The sequence below is a fragment of the Bufo gargarizans genome, chromosome 6 (genome assembly GCF_014858855.1).
Source record: "Bufo gargarizans isolate SCDJY-AF-19 chromosome 6, ASM1485885v1, whole genome shotgun sequence".
In the NCBI taxonomy this organism is placed as follows: Eukaryota; Metazoa; Chordata; class Amphibia; order Anura; family Bufonidae; genus Bufo; species Bufo gargarizans.
The window spans coordinates 67,974,851-67,996,851 of NC_058085.1; the positions used below are offsets into that span (position 1 = coordinate 67,974,851).

The 22,001-nt window shown below is 42.5% G+C and overlaps 1 protein-coding gene across 3 annotated transcripts in view; it reads right to left on the reverse strand.

The window, feature by feature from the left end:
• Positions 1–742: 742 nt before the first annotated feature.
• MXRA7 (matrix remodeling associated 7) overlaps positions 743–22,001 on the reverse strand; it is a 65,469-nt gene continuing 44,210 nt past the window's right edge. The window contains exons 3-5 of one of the 3 annotated variants that reach the window (XM_044296193.1): positions 11,118–11,214; positions 9,164–9,228; positions 743–4,394 (exon numbers count right to left, since the gene is read on the reverse strand). In XM_044296193.1, the coding sequence (XP_044152128.1) occupies positions 9,195–9,228; positions 11,118–11,214 (131 nt within the window). In that variant the 3' untranslated portion in view covers positions 743–4,394; positions 9,164–9,194. The remainder of the gene's footprint in view (positions 4,395–9,163; positions 9,229–11,117; positions 11,215–22,001) is intronic. The other 2 variants (XM_044296191.1, XM_044296192.1) reach the window with 2 other exon arrangements.

Genomic DNA, 22,001 nt, shown 5'->3' on the forward strand with positions numbered 1-22,001 from the left:
ATTGTTGCTGCTTTTAGAAATTATGAATGAATTACTAGCAGTTTGCAGTGAAGGTCCAGATAAGTGTTACCAGTTGTGTCCCTGCACTGTCTAATGATTGCAGCACTGATTAGATATTGTCAGACTGGTAACCTTCATTGTGAACTGCTATTAAAGGGCTTCTGTCACCCCACTAAACTAATATTATTATTTTTTGGGGTACTTATAATCCCTATCCTGCGATATATCTATACATTATGTTATTAATCATTTTTGTTCTGTAGATATGTCAAAAAACGTACTTTTATAATATGCTAATTACCTGTCTACCAGCAAGTAGGGAGTCTACTTGCTGGTAGCAGCCGCAAAAAACCGCCCCCTCCTCCTGTTGATTGACAGGGCCAGCCGCGATCTCCTCCTCCGGCTGGCCCTGTCAGCATTTCAAAAATAGCGTGCCTGTGTTGATTCGGCGCAGGCGCTCTGAGATAAGGAGGCTCGCTTCCTCAGCACTCCCTCAGTGCGCCTGCGCAGATGACGTCACCGAAAGAGAAGACGTCATCGGCGCAGGCGCACTGAGGGAGTGCTGAGGAGGCGAGCCTCCTCATCTCAGAGCGCCTGCGCTGTGAACCCAGCCTAAGAAATTTATGAAAACCAGTCAGCGATGGTATACCCTAGACATTTTTGAGGGCCAAACATACTAGGTGGTGCTGTATAATACGGTGTAATACGCATTTCCAATCACAGAAAGAAATACAGACAAGAATAAGGCTTGCAAAATATTTTATTAGAAATGATAAGAAATGTTAAAGAAGAAACCGCTGAGCTGTCTTCACAGCCTGGAAAATCTCCTAGTCCCATATGATGAGAAGTACATACTCCATTCACTTCATATAGTAAAGACTGAAGCAGAGATTTATCAGGGAAACTGGCTTAGTTGCCCACAGCAACCAATCAGATTCCTCCTTTCATTTTTCAGAGCTCATTTAGAAAATGATAGGATCAATCTGATTGGGTGCTATGGGCAACTAAGCCAATATCCATTTTACACCACTTTTGATAAATCTCCCCCCTATATCTACCCCATCAGACTTCTGTGCTTCTATGCGTGTAGATCAGAAGCTGTCAGAGCAGAAACCCTACATCACTGAAAGAAAAATAAGACAACTACATATAGATTTCATTCCAAATATCAGGCTATATACAGAAAATCATCGTAATTACACAGCAGTAGTGAGAGAAAGCACAAAACGCTATTGCTTAGGACAGTGAAACACTGTGTGGGGGCTCCATTGGGAGAAGACATGCAGTGGGCTGTATATGCTCGTATACTGTATATTGCTGCTTTAGAGGGGTTCTCCAGGTAGCTGTAAATAATAGTAATTTGGAGGGGAAGACCATTTAGCAAACTGGTGTTGCCTACAGCAACCAATCAGATTTCACCTTTCATTTTCCAGAGGAGATCTGAAAAATGAAAGGTCAAATCTGATTGGTTTCTATGGGCAACTAAGCCATTTTACCTTTACACCACTTTTGATAAATCTACCCCAAAATGTTCACGTGATGTTGTGAAAATGAAAACAGTTTAGAAACTGCTCCACGTTGTCCATGGACTGTGTCCATCTACCGTACAATGAATGGGGATGAGCTGCAATATCTTACGCAGTCTATGGACAAGAGTAGCACTCTTCATGGGGCGGTTTTAATTGCATACAACCCCTTTAATATATTTAATTTAGTAATTTGGTCCCCAAAAGATCTCAGTCCTTGGCTATAGAGACCACGCTCTTCATATACAGCATATCCATAAATGAAGGGTGCATAGAAACGTTGTAATTCATGAAATTTGCTCGAGTGCCAAATGACTCTGAAAACGGCACTGCATTGTTGTAATATCGTACATCGTTGAATGACCATCCTGTTCTACTCTAACGACCATGATACGCCTGAAACATCACAACACTCTCTATTACAGCCGTTCTGAGGAAATGTTATGTGTTTTACATTGCTTCAACCAGCAGAGGACGCTACATGTTGTATAGTTTCAGCTGCTCCTTCAAGTCTCCGTCTGACATCATTCCAAAGGTTTCTCGGTTGCTTTCCATCATCTCAAAGATGGCACCCAGTTGTTCCCTCTGTACCCTGGTAAGGAAACACATGATGTATCTCAATCCAAGCAAACTACCCAATTAGAGAAGCTCCCAACTCAACCTGCAGAGCTTGCAATCTAACTTTGGCTGACTGGAATTCTATCACATCTAATATAAAAGGGGATGCCAGTGTGAAGCCACATTAACTGTGCAGTTTATAGCAGATATAGCTTTTGCAAAAAACCTACTGTACACTGAAAAGGTGGCCATCTGTCCTTCAGAAAATTTTGGCTTCTCGGTATAATATGGACTGATGAAAATACAGGGGTCTCATGCATTTGAAAGTAGCCCTTAAGGTCCCTATACTCCTTAGATTATGGCCTGCTAAACTCGTCAATTTCAGCTGGGCCGGCTAACTATCTAATGTGCTTGGGGCCTCCTGACTCTCTTTTAGCAGATGATGTTGGGGAAAAGAGTGATCAGGCAAGTTGAACTTCAACTCTGATCCTTCTATCCAAGAGATAAGCTGCCATCAAAGATGTCTGGCAGTGGCTTTCTCATCTCTTGCCACTGATAACGCATGCTCGACTGAGCACACATGTATATGAGGCAGCCTGGTGGAATAGATGTTGGCTGAATAAGTTATTGAAGGTGTATGAGCATCTTTAGAGAATGAATTGTAAAATACCTGTAGGTTCACCAATCATGGTACCAGCTATACAGGTGTAACCCTCACCAGTAGGGATGAATGAACTTCTGTTTTCAAGTTTGGCGTACAAGGATTCGGGTTATCTAAGAATTCTGTTATGGATTCCACTACCACGGACTATAAGTTATGGTCTGTGATAGCAGAATCCATAACGAAAATCTTAGATAACCCAAACACGAACCAAGTACGCCAAACTTGAAAACAGAAGTTCCCTCAACACTACTCACAAGGCTTGTTCTTCACTGAGGAGAAACATAATGGGGACTTCTTGACAACCGTAAAAGTAGGATTATAACCAATCAATCATACCCTAGTTGTAGCCACCTCGTTTGTTGCTGTGAGCAAGACTTACTTTATTCATATTGTCATTAAAAAAGTTGGCCATACACTTCATATACTGTAGCTGTCAGCTGAAGGCTCATTTGGCCAAGAGCTATCCCTGCCAATGTCCCCTCCTTGACCAAGTATTCATATGTTCTGAATGGTTAGAGTGGTCCCACCAAATTGAGATTGTTGGAATCCAACAAACCAATGCTTCTATCTCCAGCATCTGCCATTGATGGAAAGTTGTGACACACTATACATGTCAGATGGTCCACCAGTCTCACCAAAATTGTCAAGTTCAGCCAATATGAATCTAATGTGTTTGGTCACAGTTGGTTAGAACAGCATTAGACAGTAGACAACCAAATGCATAGAAACTATTTGATATTCTTGGACAGAGGTTTTCATGGAGACATTTCCATGAAGAAGACACATATCTGTCAAATGTCCACCGTAGTCCAACCATCCCACCTCTCAGTCACCCAAAATAAGGATATGAAGATGTTGGATTCAGTTATGGGAGGATCAAGTTGTAACGTTCGAGCCAAATCATGTCTTGGCCAACAATGACCTATCTTTTATGGGCAGTTTCAGATCAGGTATGCACCCACAAGAAACATTCACTGCAGTCATGCAGCATTGTATAGCGCAAAGGTTGTATAGAGCCGTGTAAATGATTGAAGGTGTGGAGGAAAATAATGTATGTGGTGATGAGGACACGTGGAAGCAGATGATCAAGGCCTTGTCATAGCTTGTTATGTTCTTTAGAGGGTCCTAAACTTTACAAAGCCCAGCTAGCCCATCCAATTGTATCTAAGCTTTCAAAGACAGGGGCTGGTACTGCAATCTATTCACTATTCCGCCGCATGAAGCGAAATGTATATGTCAACATAAGGCATTGGTTGCATAGTTTTTACGATATATATTGCACTTTTAAAGCAGGGACACAATCTAATTCCCCTTTAAATGAGTTATGGATGCCAGGTGGTCTTGCAAATTCCCTTTAGCCAAGGCAGCTCTTCTTTATACAGTGCCTGTAAATACAGTTATAATAATAGGAAATGTGATTTCACCATCCACAATGTATACATCTTACAGTCCCACAGGTGAGAAGCCACTGTCCTTTCCTCTACAGGACTGTATGAGACCATGCATTGTGTTTAGTGATCCCATCTTCCCCGATAAGGTTGCTGTTTTTGGATTGCTGACATAATATTGGTGAATTGGGCAGATCTGATCTTTTCTGTAAATCTCTTTAGCTGGACTGTAAGGAAAACTTCTTATCATCTTCGACTCTGTAGAAAAACAAAAACAAGAGGGAATGACTAGATACAAGTGTCCATCACTGGAAAAGCAAGAGGTCTTCTAAATTACTAGACGTAAGGCCTCTTGAACACGACCCATATACACGGAAGTTGCAAGGAGACACACAGAGTCCTAGCAGTTCTATACTTAAATGGTAGGCAGTCCCTGTGCCTCCATATTGTACCTCCATTCAGTGCCATACTATGGAGATATTCTGCCCTTAAGAATATTCTTTTCTCTAAGGGAGGATAGCTTATTCATATGGCACCCAATGAAACATGGCATATGTAGATTACTATGGGTGCTGTATTATGGCTCCCTATAGTTCAGATGTGGTATCAGGGGCGTAGCTATAAGAGTGCAGAGGTAGCAGTCGCTACCGGGCCCAGGTGCCTGAGAAAGGCCCAAAGACCCTTGTAGGTTCCTAAGAAGACATCAGTATTATAGAAAGTACATGCTGGTCAAGTTACACCTCTGGCTGGAGGGAAGGAGTTAGGTCAAAAATTTGGCACGGGGGGGCATGGGGTTTCAATGCCCCTGGTCACAAAGCACTGAGAGAAGGGGGCCCAAGGTGAACTCTTGCACCAGGGCCATTGAGCCTTTAGCTACGCCCCTTTATGGTATGGATATATGCCTGAGGCCTTAGGTTATGCATAGACTCAGGTAAATGTATATATCATATTGGTGGCACAAACCATGGTTAATGTCCACATGGGCATCTGTGACCAGTTTCATATTTGATATTAGATAGGACCTAGATATGGTTTAAAGATGCCCATAGACAGATACTGTAAAAGATCCAATATTCATCAATAAGCAATAAAATTATTCATAAAATAATGATCATTGACTCAAGGGCGTCACCATGAATTGTACCTAACAACTCCTGAATGCTTAGAATAATCACATGGCGTCAACAATCAATCAATTCAAAATTAATTTTGATTGTTCCCTGTTTTAATTGCAGTGATGGTTATTTACAGGAAAATCTCTACACTTACATAGACCTACAATATAATGCAGTTCTCATAGGATAGTGTCAAACAGAATGGCCATTGATTATAGCTTGAGGAATAGTCTCATGGATTAGTGAGGATTCGGTCGTGAGAGTTTGATTGAGGATCGTTTAGAAGGTGTGACTGGAGTCTCCAATGTTAGGACTTACAGCGGTGGGAAACCTGCACAACTTAAAGGGGTTCTGAAGTTTTTTTAACTGATGATCTGTCCACTGGATAGATCATCATCTGATTGGGGGGGTCCAACACCTAGAACCCCCGCCAACCAGCTGTTTGAGAAGGTACTGGCTCTGCAGTAGCGGTGCGGCCTTCTCTCTGTTTACCACAGGCACAGTGACGTCACAACTAGTATCACTGGTCTGGGCTCGTCTAAGCTCTACTCACTCGAATGGGGTCTAGCCCTGCCCAAGCCAGTCATACTAGTCGTGATGTCACTGGGCCTGAGGGAAACCGAGAGAAGGCTGCGGCGCTCCTGTATTGCCTCTACCTTCTCAAACAGCTGATCAGCGGGAGTCCCAGGTGTCAGACCCCACCGATCAGATGCTGATGATCTATCCAGAGGATAGATCATCAGTTAAAAATAACTTTAATGTATTCCTATTGACTGTCGAGCAACAGTTTCTATTTGTGAATAAGGTTTCTGCTACAACTGTTGTGTGAGAGATAGATCCATAGACAGGGCTGGATATGCCTCCCCTGACACGTCCATTATATTAACTACTTGCGTTCCCCATGTAATAGCATTTCTGGAGCATCTATTCGTATCACTCTATGTTCTGCCATTCCTTTATTATTTCTACTGAAATGTATAAATGAAATGCTAGAAATTTGTATTGAAGGTCCAGGTGGATGTTACCAGTTGTGGTGTGTCGCTGCACAGTCTGGCATCATCCAATCGGTGCTGCCAGTGTCAGATTGTGCAAGGACACACCCCAGACTGGTAACACCCATCTGACCCTTCCTTGCAAACTGCTAGCAGTACGATCATTACTTCTAGCAGGAATAAAAAAAAGGATAGCACATTGTGGAGTCATAAGAATAGATGCTCCAGAATGGTTATTAAAAGGAGAATGTATGTAGTTACCAAAATAGACAAGTCCGGAGAGGTGACAGGTCCTATTTAAGCATAGGCGGCCCATTCATGTACTAGCGGCTCTGCAGCAAGGGACGCGTTCTCTCCAGTAACTTGGGAGATGGATCTAATACCTATAGGCTCCTGAGATGTAAGTCCAGTATTCTTAATAAGGAATGCAAATTTTTTATAAGATGCATTTTGATGCAACTTTTTGTGCAGATTAGAGCAGTGTTATAATGAGCTGCCAAGCATCGGTTATGTAACTTTCCCCATTTACTCTTACTGTTGGAGAGTGAAACATGGAGGTGCTGTGTGACTTCGGCAGTATCATAGTTGCATCATATAATTTGTAATGAGCAGCTCAAGCCACTGAGCAGCCCAGGTGAATGGAGGACCAAAAAAGTCCTTAAACTTTTCCTATTCACTTCCATCAGCATGTGCAGCAAAGATATCATGCAATTCAAGTCATGCCATCAATGTGTGTCATCATCTACGGCACCCTGGTATTTAGGACCATAGGACCAGGAGATTCTGTATGCATGGTTGGACTAGCCCACCAAAGTACCAGATGATCCTCCGGTGGGCCCAGTATATAGAGCCAAAGTGGGCCCCTAAGGTCTGTCAGAGAAAAATTGCATTTGGAGCTGCCTTTGGAACTAATCACTTGCCACTAGGGTCTATTTCTTTGATTCAAAGCCTATTAGAGTTTATCAATGATGTAGGGATTGGTCCTGAGAATAATTTCCCCAGCCCGACCCTGACGGTATGTTTGGTTACAGGTCTTCAATGAACCAAATATTGTTGGTGGTGGGACCTTTTTGAATGTGCAGGGTGTAATAGACTGGTGAGGGATAGCCCTCGCTCAGTGGGGTGCCCTTTTCGGGGCAATTACTCAGCTTGACAGACAGGGATGGTGTTATAGGATGTAGGGGGAGAATAGTGGGCAACTCCTACTGTTCCCACTTCTTCTCAATCCAGTGGAATGCATCAATAACCTGGACAGTGGGGTGACAATTGACTGAATTTAGAGCAGTCACCTAAGTGTGAGTAAAAAGTGGCAAAACGTGGCGTGCATTTAGTGATATTGAGAGATATTTAGGGTGGGCAATTTTAAGACTTTATGATAAAAGTTATGTTTTATAACGCCCAAAAAGGATCTTTTGCGGTAATTTAAATTTTTATACCTTGAGACTGTGTTTCATTGGTTGAAAATACTGTGATTTAAAAAATGTACTTAAACTGGATGTGCATATATCTTATCTACACAAAGAGTGGGACCAATGAACCTCTGTTCAGTTCTGGCTGCAGACCCTATAGCAGTGATGGCTAACATCCGGCACTCCAGCTGTGGTGAAACTACAACTCCCAGCATGCGCCATTCATTTTCTATGGAGTTCTGAGAACAGCCAAGCAAGTGTGAATCTTGGGAGTTGTAGTTTTTACCACAGCTGGAGTGCCCGAGGTTAGCCATCACAGCTCTATAGCTACACCCCTGGTCTAAGACAGGGGATTCCAAATAACTGCCCCCAACCTTCCCCGGGCCCATAATGTCTCAAGCACCTTTGTGTACTGAATAGGATCACACCATCAAGCAATAGTGTGGGTTGTGACGTATTGTCGTCTTCTCCATGCAATGCATTCGTTTACACAGTGCATTTTGAGTAATGACCTGATGGTGATTTAAAGACTATGGGACAATTGATCTTTATTAAACTTTGAGCAGTTTTTGAGATACAGGGGTTAAAAACCAGTCTATATGCAGACTATGAGCTGACAGCTCATGTGAAGCTTTATCTCTGATCCTCTGACCTAATAAACACTTGCTCTTATTAAACTGATCAGAATATGGCTTAAATGAGTGTTTATAAAGTCAGGAGATCAGAAATAAGGTTGCACATGAGCCGTCAGCTGATGGAACTCAGGATAAGTCTGCAAGTAGACTGATTTTTTATTCTTGTATCTCAAAAGTTGCTGAAAGATTTTAAGAAAGACCAGTTGAAAAAAATTATTCTTAGGCTAAAGTGAGTAAAAAAATTGCCCCGAAGATGTCCATAGCCTTTAACCGCCACTATAATTTTGTACATAATTAAAATAATTTGTTTTAATAATGCAAAATAAGTGAATAACTACGATACTTCTTTCATTGGGATTGGTTGCATGGGTATTTGGCATTGAAATGGTAAAGGTTCTCTTTTAGGTTTTCCATATCAGAATTTGTACCAGATTTGCAGTGAGATGTAGTGATATATAGTAAACACTTGAGGGCGATAAAGTTTTACTTTTTTTATCCGATCCTAGGTGTTTATAACAATCGGACACACTGGCACGTTATAATATATGGCATGTGGTACCTGAGGTAGCATATTTTTTAACCGTGAGCGGTCTATTCACTGCATAAGGAATCTGATTTGCTGATGGTATCTACAGGGCAGTGGAAATGAATATAATTCAAGACTGACTCCCATAATAACATCATATTGGGGAACTGCCAGTATCTTCATTTCAAGCATATAAGCTATAGGAGGTGAGAACCTTTAGCACTTGCAATGCCAGAAGTATAGTAGTAGTGGGCATAAATGGAGGGTGAGGAGATCGGGGATCATGTAACAGACACGTTAATGAGTTTTACTGGAGTCTAATTACTAACACACGGGTTGTAACGTCTTACCACATGTAACAGTGCATGGGCACTGTACGTGTTACAGGGATGTGAGATCAGAGGTCAACTCAATCCTGAAAGGAAAATGCATGGTGCTTACCACAAAGCCGTGCATCTCATCGGGTGCACATATTACACATCACAGTTATGTAATATCGCTGTACTGGTCATGGTGGAAGCAGTCATTGTATTGACAGAAGGGAAGCATACACTGAGGAGGGGAACTCTGTTTTTAAGTGGAGGGGCCTACATTGTGGAGAGGAACCCTGAATTGTGGAGGGGAGACCTGCATGGTATAGGGGAGCCCTATATTGTGGAGAAAGCTATATATTGTAGATGGGAGTTCTACGTTGCAAAGGGGGTTCCAGGGCAAGACTAGCCCACCAGAGTACCAGAGGATCCTCTGGTGGGCCCAGTTTATGAAACCATAGTGGGTCCCAAAGGTCAGGAGAAAAATACCATTTGGAGCTGACTTTGGAGCCAATCACTTGTCACTAGGATCTATTTCTTTGATTCAACATCACTTTAGACTTTATTGATGATATAGCGGTTGGGCCCTAAGAATAATTTTCTCTGGTGGACCAAAGGAACCCCTGCCCTACATTGTTGCAGGGAGCACTAAAATGTGGAGGGGAGCCCTATATTGTGGAGAGGAGCACTACATTGTGGAGGGGAGCTCTTAATTGTGGAGGGATGACCAATATTGTGGAGGAGAGCTCTACATTGGGGAGGGGTGCTCTATACTGTGGAGGGGAGCACTACATTGTGGAGAGGAGCACTAAATTGTGGAGGGGAGCTCTTCATTGTGGAGGGATGACCAATATTGTGGAGCAGAGCTCTACATTGTGGAGAGGTGCCCTGTGTTGTGGAGGGGAGCACTAAATTGTGGAAAGGAGCACCAAATTGTAAAGGGAAGCCCTATATTGTGGATGGACACTCTATATTGTGGAGGGGAGCACTACATTGTGGAGGGGAGCACTAAATTGTGGAGAGGAGCCCTATACTGTAGAGGGGAGCCCTACATTATGAATAGCAGCCCTACACTGTGGAGGAAAGCCCTACATTGTGCAGGAGAGCTCTACATTGTGGAAGGGAGCCCTATATTTTGGGGGGAGCCCTATACCAAAAGGCAAAGTGGGGACTTCTCTCTCTTATTAAGAAATAAGAGCCTATTGCACTGGAAAGGAGGATGAGGCCACCTTGATATAGGGTCAACCTCTCCATGTGTCCCATAGCAGTCTGTTGATAGGTTAAAGTGTAACTGTCATTTTTTTTATTTTTGTAACGTGTAGGGGCAGTGATACGGACTATTTTTGTAATATACTTTCATTACTGAAATCGCACATTTCTATTAGAAAAATAGCACTAAAGTGGCCCATTTTGAGACTTAGCAACACTCCTCTGTCTTCTGTTTACATAACACAGTCAGTGTTGAGCGAGTCTCCACAGTTATGTAAACAGAAGACAGAGGAGCATTGCTCAAAATGGGCCACTTTAGTGCTATTTTTCTAATAGAAATGTACAATTTCAGTAATGAAAGTATATTACAAAAATGGTCATTATCACTGCCCCGATACATTACAAAAAAAAAGAAAAAAGAATGACAGTTACACTTTAAGTCATTTCTGAAGAAATCACAATGGTGGAAAATGCACTATTTGGCAGCATACAGCACCTGTACCACTGCATGGCATATTGATATCAGTTATTCAACAGCTGAAACCATGGCAGAGACAAATGTGTAAGCGAATAACTTTAACTCCATCAGTGTTCAAGTTGATTGCAAGCTCTTGCGCAGGGTTGCCCCCTTATTAATATGCACATGTAGAGTTGAATCTGTGCTTGGCTATATACCAGGGATATTGTTAATCAATGAAATGCTATATGTGTATGTCTGACCCCACCCCCATATATTTCAGCCAGTGCACAACATGCAAGAAGTTTTAGGAATGAATGGACTTACCTCTGCTCTTCCTCTAATTCCTCCTGCGTCAGCATTTTCTCATAATCGCTACCTCGCAGTTTTCCTGGAAAGTATTTAAAGGTGAATGTCTCGTCATCTGAAAATAGAAAGACAAACAGAGAGAGTGACATGGAACTTTCCATAAATATGACAATCATTTCATACCAGATCAGCGGGGCATTTGAAGAGACACTAAAAAACATGTGGCTCCTAGCATAGGTATCACAATGCTAAACTTGGAAAAGCACCTTACATCACGCCGATAATTTGCTACAGTAGGAACTAATGTCATCTGCCAAATGGGCCAAAATAGGCCATAACCATTGATGGATGGTGGTTCATTGCACTCCAGAGAGTGCCTCCTTAATGGATTTAGTGGTGGAGGTGGCTTTGAGAACTGAGCTCCTACTGCAGGGCTGATTGGCCAACAATACTACATAAGAGAGCAGTATTAGTACATGTGCACAGTCTGGCGGTACTATTACTTATTATGCTAATTGCATAGAGATTTAAAGATGCGTTTTGTCTCGTTTCTCACAGCTTTCTCCTGTAAAGCATTTGCATTGGGACCAAGAGATTTTGTACGGATTAAAACAAATATTCCATGTTCTCTACGACTTCACGCTTCTTCACATTCCTCTTCTTTTTGAAGTCTAAGTTAGTTCTCTGTGGTTTTACATTAGTCTTTGATTTTACGTCTCAGGGGATACACATGATATTCCTTCCATCCCACTCCGCCTTGTGATTACTGGAATACAGAGCTCCAAGTCTATCAGCTGCCTAATACACAATTAGTCTAGAATTGTTATAAGGAGAGAAGTGCAATATGGCCTTCAAGCTTACAAGTTCTGTTGCCATGAGTTACTATTGAACTGTGAGTGTTATGTTTATGTATGTTATTATACCTCCCCGCACTTATGTGTGCCATGTAAATTGTATGAGGGTTTGATACGCCATATGTGATGTACTATGTATTATGACATGTGATGTGCCTTTAAACTGATGTGAGAAATGGGGGTTTGTCATTCTGCATGTAGTGAGGCATGGCAAGAGCTGTATTGTAATGTAACATTCAGTAAGTGGTGGTGTACCAACATATTTGGGGTCAAATACTTTAGGCAGCATGTTGATGGGCATTGCAAGTGAATTACACTGTGTGGGCGGTGAACCTGTAACACCCCAGAGTTGTGTTACTACACGCCTCTACCCCGCTACTATCTTCTTAGAGATTTATACTGTCATCTGATGTAATTTATATTATGTCCTCCACAAATGTGCATATAAACCTATGTTAAATGCAATCGCTCATGTAATTTGCTTGGTTACCAGTAGGTGGCAGCAACCCATTGGCAGGTACAAGCTACAGTTTAGTGTATCTGAGCTAGAATGGATTATTCAAGCTTAGCTCCCCCTCTGTGGAGAGGTGGACTGGTCCCACATCCTGCAGCATTGGTGGAGAAGGAAGTTAGAGGGAGTGTAGCCCAACCCCTAATAGGGGTAGGGTGTGTGTGTGGAGTTCCCCTACATAGGGAAGGCAGCAAGGACATAGTCTCGGCTGAGACTTGGCCATATACCCAGCAAAAGCACCTTCAGCTCTGCTGGATGAAGAAAGCAGAAACTACAGACAACCTCCAGAGTTCCAGGGAGAAAGCATACCCTGAGAATCCATATGTGAGATAAGTCCAGAGTCCTAGGAGAAGCAAATTCCTCCTCAGCTAGTCTGTCCCCACAAAGCAGAAGGTGCCAGATAAGTGCAGAGGCTAACCCTGCCAAAATTACAGAGCTACTAAGCAGACATTTTATCCTGCTAACTCCACATTTAAAGCAGAAGTACTCATTTCTGTCAATGGTTGCCAAAATCTGCTGGGACCAAGAGACCAAAGCTGTATACCGCCTGGATGACAGTTATTTCAAGTAAAGAAGCATTTAAACTTCATCGAAGGTCTGGACATCATTTCTTATGCAAAATTCCTCTATTACTCCTACTATCATTACACTCAAATTTATTGCAAGTGAGCCAGGAGCAAGGAGTCCAGCCGTACCCAGGTAGGAGACACCGTGACACAACTCCCACAAAACTATAGAGACATTATAGGCCATTACACCACTCTGGCATTCCTAATCTGGGACGTGTGTAATAACACCTTGGAAGGACCCTGGGATAGTACCCTGCGCACGCTGCATTTGTCGTTACGACAAATACAGTATATATTATCCACCTGACCTGGCCACTGCACTAAAAGTGGCGTCAGCGAAACCGTTCCTGGTCACTGCAAACTGCCCTGGCATATTGCTGGTAGTAGAACGGGTTAACTGACTGCCAAAAGGCTGAGTTGAAGTCACGTGGCAATGTGAAGGCCACACTTCCAGTGTCATCTTGTCACTAGAGCTTTCCCCAGAGGGTCTGCAGACAGACTTCATAGAGGAGACGGAGGAGAGACTGGGAATGAGACACAGCACTGTCAGAGTGAGCTATGAAGCACTGCAGATTCCTGCAAGTAGCTAGCTAGCAGTGAAGGTGAGTGTCACTAGCCATGAAGATACACCACCATAGGGCATAGATAGTTCCAATCACTGCTGGATACCACAGAGGGGTTGTCAGAGCTAGGGATAGTCTGGTAACGTCTAGCCTCCATAACTTCAGAGCAGCAAGGTCCTGTATAGCAAACAGGTCTGAGGGCAAACTATACTGTGTGAAAACTGTATGCCTTGTGGAAGAGATAACACAGCTTTTGGTGTATTGTGCGTAATGTGGAGAACCGTAGCACATGGAGGTAGTGCGGTGGCAAAGAGGTTTCTACCTATTACGGTGCACAGGAAGAAACCTGTCAAACGGCATGGAATGGTCGAATGACATAAGACTGACCAGATCACCCACTGTGGAGTACTTACTGGACTATTTATATTGCTTTGACTATTTGCATATAATCAAGGGGGAGCCCTGGGATATTTGAGTGTCAAACTGATTTCAGAGGGAGGATGGATGTCTTGGTGTAATTCATTCCGACTGGGTACCTCCGTTGATGGATGCTCCTAGTGCTTCCCGAGGGCTCCAAGCACTCCACTTAACACCGTAAGCACTGCAGACCCCACGAACCGCCGCAGCTTGGTTGGGGTCTCGCCGTCTCCTACCCACCCTGGACCTACGACAAGGCTCCAGGCTCCAGTGGGTGAACCTCTCTTCCTTCAGAGAGCGATGCAGGAACTAGTGATGAGCGGGAGGTGCCATATTCGATTTTGCGATATTCGAATGAATATTCGTTATATTCGTCGAAATCGAATATTCGTAATTATTCCAATTATCGCGAATAATATGCGATTTATTTTTTCGCGTATTGCGATTATTTATCTTGATAGTATAAGGCAACGTTCCTATGCTAATTGACTATGGCTAGGCTAATATGTGTATTTTACGAAATTTCATAATATTGCTCTAACTTCGTCTCTTAGAATATTACGAATATTCTAAAAGAAGAAGTTAGAGCAATATTACGAAATTTCGTAAAATACACATATAGATTGTAATTTAGCTAATATAGTGCTATAATCCCTTTTTTTTCCTCTAATTTTTTTTTGCCTCTTCTGAACTTAAGTTTTGTAAAATATGTACACTATTAAAAAATATTACTATAGCAGTATATTAGCTTAAATACAATCTATGTGTATTTTATGAAATTTCGTAATATTGCTCTAACTTCGTCTTTTAGAATATTCGTAATATTGCTCTAACTTCGTCTTTCAGAATATTACGAATATTCTAAAAGACGAAGTTAGAGCAATATTAAGAACATACGCAAAAGTCGAAATTGCGATGCGAGTAATATAACATGAAATAATCGCATGAAGATTTCAACTTAGCACTGCTATATTCCATATTCTAGCCTAATATGGAATATAGCTGTGCTAACATCAGTGCAGGGGTTTATGTTTATGTATATTTCCTTTTTTACACTTGTGGCTGGGTACCTGGTGTAATGCTTAGCAGAACATGATTTACAGCTCTCTATGCAGGAAGTAACTTCCGGGTTCAGACGGGAGCGAGCACGCATGGTGCGGGACTGCCCACTTCTATGTCCTCCGTCTTCTGTATGAAGAGGCTGGGATACAAAGGACACCTAACAACGCTTTTTTAGCGGCAAAGCTAAAATGCCAGAGGGAGGACCGAACATGCAGGAATTACATGGTAATTTAATACCTAGCCAAAAATATAAACTAGGGCACTAATGTAAACGTAATGAGACAAATCCAATTATATAAAAAAAATATGACAGTTATCCTTTAAGGTGGTCAATGATACCGCAGAAAGAGGAATTGCTCTGATAAAAAAGTTTTTACGAATCGGTCAGGGACGAACAACAAAAACAATTCTTGTTGAGGATAGTCGAGCATCACAGAAAAGTCGTCACCAAGCTAACAAAAGAAGGGATTGCATGGTTCAAAGTTGATTCATATAACACGTTTTGCCTATCATACTACCTATTAATCTTAGTGTCTAGTTTTAATATTATTTTAAGTTTGAGATTTCTAGTTTTCCCAATAAAAGTAATTAACATTGAAAAATCATATTTTTTGCCTACTTTTACAAAGTGTGCAACCTCTAAATATTATCCAATCTTCTTGAAATTTTGCATATATATCTTTTACATCCCTAATACTCGGGACATAAGCAAAGTCTTCAAAAATGTTACATTGTATTTTTTCCATTACAAAATGAAACACCCTATGGATGACATTACGATTTTACCTTTCAGTTTCATTGGGATTTGTGTAAGGCCTCATGCACACAACCGTTTTTTGGGTCTGCATCCAAGCCACAGTTTTTGCGGCTCGGGTGCGGGCTTATTCACTTCAATAGGGCCGCAAAAGATGCGGACAGCACTCCGTGCGCTGTCCGCATCCGTTGCTCCATTCCGAGGTCCCGCAAAAAAAATATAGCATGTCCTATTCTTGTCCGTTTTGCGGACAAGAATAGGCATGTCTACAATAGGCTGCCCGTTCTGCAAATTGCGGAAGGCACACGGGCGGCTTCCGTTTTTTGCGGATCTGCGGTTTGCGGACCGCAAAAAACGGAAAGGTCGTGTGCATGTAGCCTAAGACTGCAGGATGTCAATAATTTCCAGTAACATGACTTGCGTGAACAGCTCTGCTCACGAGGGATTCACACTATTAATAAGTGTTAGGCTACCTGGGACTTCACTGATGGCCATATGCAGTGAGGGATGGGTGGTTAATGAATAATCACACCCAGCATCCAGGAGAGTCGGCTCTATCATTCTTTTTAGTTTATGTGATTTACAATATTCTACAAGATCCCAATACATTGTAACAATTTATTACTGATGATAATTAGATTCGTTATTAAAAATAAATCATGCTACAAAATTCACTTTTCCCAGCTTCCATCATAATTCCATGCAGTGCAACATTAGATAAGCTCATCGCACCCTGGTCCCTATGGTGTATTCACTGCTTCTTCCAGTGTTTGCACGGTCTGAGGGGGAGTAGGTGAGTATTCAAATTGGAAGCATCACTCTGTGGGGAAGACTTGAAGGGGCTTCGCTGTGTGTGGGTGGCCACTAAAGGGGACATCATACTTTTTGAGGGCACTTAAAGAGAAACATTATGTGGGGGGCACCTAAAGGGGCCTCATACTTTGTGGGGCACTTAGAGGGTATTACTCTGTGTGGGGGCCTCATTCTGGGTTTGGGGAAAAAGAGTATCATACTTTGTTGGGGACACAAAGGAATTATCCTACTGTAAGGGGGACACTTAGGGAACATCCTACTGTGAAGGAGCACTTAGGGGCGTCATACTGCATCGGGGGCACTAAGAGGGCATCATGCTCTGTGGGAACACTAAAGGGTCATCATACTCTCTGAAGGGATCAACAGAGCCTCATCCTCATCTAGGGGGGCATTAAGCAGCATGACTATTGTGAGGTGGCACTAATAGTGTATTGGGGCACCATTACTGTGTGTGAAGCACAAAAAGGATTGCGCAGGATTAGAGGTGTGGCTTAAAGCTACATGCCACTGGTGTTGTCTCCCTCTCGGACCTCCTCCCGACAGCAGACCCAGGTATGTTGTGGACCTTCACAAAAAAATTACCTGAGTATCTCTGCTATGGATGTTCTTCCAGAGATGAGTCATTAAAGTCCATGACTGTGAGGAGGTATTCATGATGTACCTGTATTTTATGCTCATACTTATGACAGTTTCTGATCTGAAAGCTGCCAGGTAAGGCTACGTTCACATATGCGGTACAAACTCTGACAGAGGACACGGAACAGACTACTTTGAGTTTACCATATCCGGAATAGCTGGATAACTGCTGCATAAAACCGGATCCCCATTGACTATAATCGTATCTAATAAGGTTCCGGACACTTTCCGGTATTTATGGACGGACAAATACTGCTGTATACATATGTGAACGTAGCCTGAATCCTACATAAGTGTATTATTAAACCTTCTGGGTGACTGTAGTCAATTTTGCCTTGTCTAGATATATTCTACATAATGCATTACTCTTACTGTAAAAAACCCTTTCCTACATACAAGATGTCCCTTCTTTCTTTGCACAGCTCACATGCAATTCTCTGTTCTTGGCCTTGCCTATATTTATACAGAATCACCTGAAATATTTCTCTTGTTCAGAGTCCAATTTTTTCATCCTTTTGTTTTCAGCAACACGGACATCCTATTTGTTAATGCAGGCACCATTCCAGCTCTCCTGTACTTTTTTGTTTGGCATGTGAAGACCAATGCTGCAATCAGTATTCAGAATCAAAGGTTTCCCTAAAATTGTACTTGCTTATCCGTCTCCTGCTTGGCATTGAGTGCTGCAGCTCACTGGTGATGAGTATACCCAAGACGTTCTGTTTGTTATCCTCTGTTCAATTCTATTTCATGTAAGCACACCTGTATCTGACATATCAAGGGCTCTTTCACACTTGCGTTCTTCTGTTCCGGCATAGAGTTCAGTCGTCGGGGCTCTATGCCAGAAGAATCCTGATCAGGATTACCCCCATGCATTCTGAATGGAGAGAAATCCGTTCAGGATGCATCAGGATGTCTTCAGTTCCGGACCGCAACGTTTTTTGGCCGGAGAAAATACCGCAGCATACTGCGCTTTTTGCTCCGGCCAAAAATCCTGAACACTTGCCGCAAGGCCGGATCCGGAATCAATGCCCATTGAAAGGCATTAATTCCGGATCCGGCCTTAAGCTAAACATCGTTTCGGCGTATTACCGGATCCGACGTTTAGCTTTTTCTGAATGGTTACCATGGCTGCCGGGACGCTAAAGTCCTGTTTGCCATGGTAAAGTGTAGTGGGGAGCGGGGGAGCAGCATACTTACCGTCCGTGGGGCTCCCGGGGCGCTCCAGAGTGACGTCAGGGCGCCCCACTCGCATGGATGACGTGATCGCATGGACACGTCATCCATGCACATGGAGCGCTCTGACGTCATTCTGGAGCGCCCCGGGAGCCGCACGGACGGTAAGCATACTGCTCCCCCGCTCCCCACTACTACTATGGCAACCAGGACTTTAATAGCGTCCTGGCTGCCATAGTAACACTGAACGCATTTTGAAGACGGATCCGTCTTCAAATGCTTTCAGTTCACTTGCGTTTTTTCCGGATCCGGCGTGTAATTCTGGCAAATGGAGTACATGAGTACGGACAACGCAAGTGTGAAAGAGCCCTAAAGCTAGATACGGGATACATTACTTTACATTTATCAGCATTACCTTTTACCTGCCATTTGAATCATTCCTTTCTATAGTATTTTACATTTCCTACATCGGCTTGTGCCATCAGCAGAACTTGACACTTTTTACGTGTTATTAAAAGAATTATATTATATAATAATAAACTATTATATAATGATATCATTATTATAACTTTTATAACCATTTTAAACCATTCTTCATTTTTTTTCCCATCTTAGGCCTCTTTCACACAGGCATCGCGTGTGAGAGCCGGTTAGGATGTGGGTGCATCGCGGGAAAATGCGCGATTTTTCCGCACGAGTGCAAAGCGTTTTAATGCATTTTGCACGCGTGTGAGAAAAATCAGCATGTTTGGTACCCACAAAAGTTCGGGTTTGGGTTAGGTGTTGTGTAAATTTTATTATTTTCCCTTATAACATGGTTATAAGAGAAAATAATAGCATTCTTAATACAGAATGCTAAGTAAATTAGGGATGCAGGGGTTAAAAAATAAAAATTCATCACCTCAGCCACTGGTTCGCGCAGCCTGGCATGTCTTCTTTCTTCTTCTTCTTTGATGACCTGGGAGAAAAGGACCTTTGGTGACGTCACTGCGCTCATCAAATGGTCCGTCACATGGTGATGGACCATGGTGATGTGCGCAGTGACGTCACCAAAGGTCCTTTTCCTCCTAGGTCATCAAAGAAGAAGAAAAAGAGATGAGTCGGGCTGCGCGAACAAGTGGATGAGGTGAGTTTAATATTTTTTTTGATTTTTTTTAACCATTCCATCCCTAATTTACTTAGCATTCTGTATTAAGAATGCTATTATTTTCCCTTATAACCATGTTATAAGGGAAAATAATAATGATCGGGTTCCCATCCCAATGGTCACCTAGCAACCATGCATGAAAATCGCACCGCATCTGCACTTGCTTGCGATTTTCACACAACCCTGTTCACTTCTATGGGGCCTGCGTTGCATGAAAAACGCAGAATATAGAGCATGCTGCGATTTTCACGCAACGCACAAGTGATGCATGAAAATCACCGCTCATGTGCACAGCTCCATAGAAATGAATGGGTCTGGATTCAGTGCGGGTGCAATGCGTTCACCTCTCGCCCGTGTAAAAGGGGCCTTAGTTTTGGTCTACACAAAAAAAAATTCTAACAGTTCTGTTTAGGAAAAAGTAAGGTATTTATCAGACCTCCTTCTCTCCTCTCCTCTTATCGCCTCTTCCAACAATCGACTCCAAGATTTCTCCCGTGCGTCCCCCACACTCTGGAACTTGCTACCCCAACATATCAGACTCTCACCTACAGTGGAATCCTTCAAAAGAAACCTGAAAACCCACCTCTTCAGACAAGCCTACAACCAGTGACCCTGCTGCCTCTATACCGCCATGACATATTTCACCCGCACCTACTGTGTCCTTTTCCCATACCTTGTAGATTGTAAGCCCTCACGGGCAGGGCCCTCTCTCCTTCTGTACCAGTTTGTAACTCATCTTGTTTATGATTAGTACAATTGTCTGTATTATGTATGTGCACTGCTTATCATATGTACAGCGCTATGGAATGAATGGCGCTTAAATAATAAATAATAATAATAATAAGATTCGTGGCTGGCTTTCCTTCATCCCAAACCATAATTCTAGCCCTGAATCTAAATACCAAGACATTAGAGGCTTGTTGGTTCTCCCACCTGACACCCGAGGCAAAAGCTCTGCCATTGGTATTAAGTGCCCCATTGCCATTACATCATCCCTGGTCCTGACTGCAAAGTGGTACAACAGAACATACAATATTTCATCACACTTCAATTTTATTCATTCAATGCATTCTCCCTAATATTTGCAGTATTATAACAGCTTAGTACATCACTAAAGTTGGCCTTGGGTGCATGGAAAATAAATTGTAATCATACAGTTGGTGAAAAAAATGGTCAGCTAGGTGGTGAAAGGTCTTTTCTGTAATCAAATTCTGCACAGTAATGTATTTGAGAGCGGCAGGACTGACAAACACCCCATTGTTGGGGTAATAAGAGCTCTATTTATAGGGTCACTGGTTCCATGTGGACACCTACGCCATCTTATACACAAAGCTTTCATTGAGCTCTCTCATTAGTGTCTGCTCGTTGGCAAATAGACTGGCAATGCCCACTAAGAAAAAAATACCAAAGGACCAGTGGGCGTTCACATCTTTGCTCATCGGAGCAGATACCTATCTAAAACTCCCTGCTCAGATATGACAGACATGCAGATACCAAAATGTGTGTCCAGACATAGGATTTGACAAATGACAACAATTCAGGAACTGCTCTGGGGAATTCATCTGCGGGCTGTGCGCGGCTGTAGATTATTCTGGATGAAGAAACGTGAGCCGCACCTATTGTGAGCATGGAGCCTCAACCATGTTCTGTAGTTATCAGCATGGTGGCGTCATTGCATGGGAGGATAACTCTGCTGTGATTGTGGGACTTCATGAACGAACTGGTAACCCAGCAGTAAAAGAGAATAAACGTATAAAAAAGCAAAAAGTCAGAAAACTATTTAAAAAACATGACAGACATGCTCCAAACATTATTTAACACCAGTTTTCAGGCACAAATGTAAGAATAAATTCCTCCCACAATGTTTAGCTTGTGGAGTTCTCTTGAGTACATTGATCCCTTCCTGTCTGGTCCTATGTAGAACTCCACTGCGTACCATCCAATCTCCCGGGAGTACAGATTGATTGGATGTTGAAAGTAAGGGGGGAGTCACAAGACCCCAATACACATTAGATTGCCGTCAGTCCCGCCGGAAACGGCAGTTTTGGACGATCCTGGTCAAAAACATTAATGAGAACTGTCCTTGGATGAAACGAGGATTCGTTCCATCCCATCTAAGTCCCATCTAAGCAGTGGCATGACCTGTCTTGTTGGATAGTTCTATGGTCTTGTCTACTCTAAACAATGCACACACACGCAGTGCACCTTCTGAGCCGAGGAGAGGACTATTAAAAATGAGTGCAAGGTATTCCTGCACCGGTTGTAACAGTTGTAGCATTGGTAAGAAATCTTCTAGTCATAAATCAATGATTTTCTTATTAAGTTTATTGGTTCATGAAATATTCTTTGTATAATATTTGTTAAAGTGGAGTTAAATAGGAGTTGTCAGTCACGTCTACTGAC